Raw genomic sequence first — 3523 nt, 5'->3', positions numbered from 1 at the left:
GGGCGGGAGTTTCCCTGACACCGCGGCATCCTGGCCCTCTGCAGTCACTACTTCTATGCCATGTTCTCCGGTGACTTCGCTGAGAGCATTGCAGCACGGGTGGAGCTAAAGGAGGTAGATCCCACTGCGCTGGAGATGCTGCTTGATTTTGCCTACACGGGAAAGGTCACCATCAACCAGGGCAACGTGGAGGGGCTGATGCGGACCTCCAGCCAGCTCCACTTCCCTGCTATCCAGAAGGTCTGCAGCCGCTACCTCCGGCAGCAGATGGATGCCACCAACTGCCTAGGTATCTGTGAGTTTGGTGAGAGCCACGGCTGCCCTGAGGTCTCCTCCAAGGCTTGGTCTTTCTTGCAGGAGAACTTTGAAGCCGTCTCCCTTCAGGAGGAGTTCCTCCAGCTCTCCAAGGAGAGGTTGGCTGTCTACCTCTCCAATGACCAGCTGCAGGTGCAGGAGGAGCGGAGCCTGGTTGAGGCTGTACTGCGCTGGGTACGCCACGACCCAGGATCCCGAGCCCAGTTCCTGCCGGAGCTGCTGGAGCTGACCCGCCTTGTCTCACTGCCTGACCAGTACCTGCAGAACCTCCTTGCCACTGAGCCTCTTGTTCGTGACTCAGATGCCAGCAAGGCCCTTGTTGCCCGATCCCGCACCATGGTGGGTATCCCCTTCCCCTAAATCCCACTCCCCTGAGCCAGGAAGGAGGAGGTTGATGGCCCCGCCCTGGTCTCGTCATCAGGGGCAGAGTGGCACTGGTGCCCTGAAGAACCCCCCAACCCCACCACAGAAGCTAGAGGAGGTGCTGGTGGTGGTTGGTGGCCGTGTGCTGGAGGATAGTGAGGATGAGGAGAGGGGGCTGGAAATGCCAGCTGCCACCAGGAACTTTGCCTTCTATAACCCCAAAAGCAGTAAGTGCCCTGCACTTCCTCCACCTCCCTCCATGCTAATTAACCATCTGTCTACCCCAAAGCCACCTCTTGCCAAACTAGTGTCAGTTTAGAGAGACACCGCTTGGGTTGGGATGGGCTTGAAACAAGGATGGCTTAAGAAGTGCCATTGCTGGCTGTGGGGTCATTGCTTGGCTCTGCTGGGTTTCAGGGCGATGGATGGCTCTGCCCGACTTCCCTGATTACAACAAATGGGGCTTTTCCCTGGTGGCTCTGAACAACGATGTGTACGTCACAGGTCAGTGCCAGGGCTGCTGGTGCAGGGTGGGGTCTTCGAGGAGCAGGGATGGAGGACAGGGGACAATGATATGAGCACGAGGCACTGGTGTGGGGCCAGAGGCTCCTCTCTAAGTCCTCTCGTTACTCTCTGCTTGGGCAAATCTGGCCACTGGCAAGGAATACCCAGGGACAGCTGCACTTGGCCCACCTGACCTGTCTCTCTCTAGGCGGCTCCCGGGGGTCCCAGAATGACACGTGGTCAACGACGCAGGCCTGGTGCTTCTGCCCCAGGGACGGTGTCTGGAAGCCCATTGCTTCCATGCTGAGAGCCCGGACAAACCACACCAGCGCTGTCCTCAATGGTGAGATCTACGTGATTGGGGGTAAGGCTGCAAAGACCCTGTGGGTGCTGCCAGGGTGGGAGTCCATGGGTGCCCCAGAGCAGCAGGGTGGCTGCCGTGTCCTGTCACCCTGCAGGGACAACAGTGGATGTGGTGGAGGTGGAGCGCTATGACCCCTACAACAAGAGCTGGTGTGCCATCAGCCCAGCCCTCAAGTACGTGAGCAATTTTGCAGCTGCCAGCTGCTTGGGCAAGCTCTACCTGGTGGGCTCCTGCGCCGTCAAGTACAACGCACTCACTCTGCAGTGCTACAACCCTGTTCAAGGTGAGGGCTGACCCTGCTGCCACACCCCACCAATGTTGTCCCTGGGAGATGAACAGAGGAGCACCCCCAAGCAGGTGCCCCCCTGGGCTGCCAGGCACGGTCCTGTGGGATGTGAGCAGGTGCTAGCAGGGTGTGGTGGTGGCTGTGGCACAGGGCTCAGGAGCCCCAGGAGCGTGGCTGTTAGCAGCATGGACCTGAGCCACAGATGTCTGACACAGCCCAGACCTGACCTTCGGTGGAGCAGGATCTCTGAGCCATAGGGGTGGGGGAGGCTGCCTGCCTTAGGAAGAAACTAACACCCTGTGACAATGCAACCTCCTCAAGTAGACTCCCATCCCACAGCACCACTACAAACCATGTGCCCACCCCACAGTTTTTTATGCAAGACCCTCGACTGGGATGGGGACTGCCTGGCTGGTCTGCCTCCTCCCTTTCAAATTGCCCCTGAAATAGCAATGCTTTTTTCAGCCACTGGCAGCTGCATCGAGAGCCAAGGGTGGGATGCACTGCTAATGACTGCTCCTTGCAGATTTGTGGAGTGTGATCACATCCCCCTTCATCCCCAAGTACCTCTCAGCCCCACGCTGTGCCACTCTGCACGGGCTCATCTACCTCATCGGGGATAACACCAAGAAGGTCCATGTGTACAACCCAGAGGCAAACATCTGGCAGAAGGTAGTGGGATGTGGGTCCAGGCATGATCACCCTCCCAGGGATATGGGGATGGTGTTCCCAGCTGCTCCCTCTCAGTGTCAGCACCCCCTTTTCCCTCCTACCCACTCATCCCTTGGCTCTATTAACACTTTCCTCCCCTGCTCCCCCATCCCACATGCAGTAGGCACCAGAGGCCCCCAAACCCCACAGAGAGGATGGGGTAGGGAGACATGTCTGGTGGGTCAATGTCCTCTGTGGTGGGAGCAGGAGGTCACCAAGGGGTCCTTGCACATCTCACCCTGTCCCTCACACAGGTGCAGCTCCTACACACACTTCATGAGAACGGTGGGATGGTGGCACTGGGTGACCGGCTCTTTGTCACCGGTGGCCACTGGAAGGGCATGGACGGGGACTACCGGGTAGAAATGGAGGTGTATGACTGCACCAAGGACATCTGGACATGCGAGGGCTCCCTGCCCTGTCTCTGGCTCTTCCATAGCTCCTCCTCCATCTTCATGGACACCTCCAAGTGGACAGAAGCTTTCCAGGGTGACCATGGGTGGTAGGAGAGCTATGTCACCCTATGCAGCCATGCTCCCCTGTTGCTGCTGCCTGTTGAGGTTGGCAAGTGGGAAGCGGAAACCCCTGTGCCAGGCTGGCTAGGGCATCAGGAGTATGTTCTCCCCCACCACTGCAGGGAAAAGGCTTTTCCTTATAAACATGCTTTGGCTAATACTTTCTTGTTTTGGTTTGTGGCTTTTTTTCAGAACTGCCTCTTTCCGCTTCCAAAACCCTAAAGATTTTAGGTTATTACAAGGCCTCCCAAAGTGTGGTTCATCCCATCAAAGCCCGACATTGCTACTTGGGGCCAGCAGCCTGTGCATAATCCTGGTTTCATTCCTGGGATACACAGCATGCCCCCCAGGGCATGGTGAAGTAGCCGGCACCTGGGTGAGTCCCTGCTGGTGCAGACTCCTGCCCCAGCCCCACCCCGTCTCTGACGGTACCGGTGGCAGAGGGATGGGCGAGCACAAGACGAC

At 58.1% G+C, this 3523-nt stretch overlaps 1 protein-coding gene across 4 annotated transcripts; it reads left to right on the top strand.

Moving 5' to 3' along the window:
- The first annotated feature begins 6 nt into the window (after window positions 1-6).
- KLHL30 (kelch like family member 30) lies at window positions 7-3517 on the top strand. 4 transcript variants are annotated; one of them, XM_017728777.1, is made up of 8 exons: window positions 7-654; window positions 737-905; window positions 1096-1182; window positions 1391-1546; window positions 1641-1829; window positions 2359-2504; window positions 2798-3045; window positions 3251-3517. In XM_017728777.1, coding segments are annotated over exons 1-8 (1590 nt in total). In that variant the 5' UTR covers window positions 7-60; the 3' UTR covers window positions 3252-3517. The 4 variants fall into 4 exon arrangements, with proteins under 4 accessions (XP_017584266.1, XP_017584267.1, XP_017584268.1 ...); XM_017728778.1 differs by lacking the exon at window positions 3251-3517 and having other exon boundaries at window positions 7-489; window positions 571-654; window positions 2798-3218; XM_017728779.1 differs by lacking the exon at window positions 2798-3045.
- The last annotated feature ends 6 nt before the right edge of the window (window positions 3518-3523 follow it).

The sequence above is a fragment of the Corvus brachyrhynchos genome, unplaced genomic scaffold, assembly GCF_000691975.1.
Source record: "Corvus brachyrhynchos isolate BGI_N302 unplaced genomic scaffold, ASM69197v1 scaffold223, whole genome shotgun sequence".
Taxonomy (NCBI): domain Eukaryota; kingdom Metazoa; phylum Chordata; class Aves; order Passeriformes; family Corvidae; genus Corvus; species Corvus brachyrhynchos.
This window is presented reverse-complemented; position numbering and strand designations above follow the sequence as displayed.

Bases quoted from the DNA above. Each gene is read 5' to 3' on its own strand.
- KLHL30 (XM_008629532.2), top strand. From the start codon at position 61: ATGTTCTCCGGTGACTTCGCTGAGAGCATTGCAGCACGGGTGGAGCTA. The intron at 655-736 runs GTGGGTATCCCC...TCTCGTCATCAG, and splicing joins TTGCCCGATCCCGCACCATG to GGGCAGAGTGGCACTGGTGC. The intron at 1,183-1,390 runs GTCAGTGCCAGG...GTCTCTCTCTAG, and splicing joins CAACGATGTGTACGTCACAG to GCGGCTCCCGGGGGTCCCAG.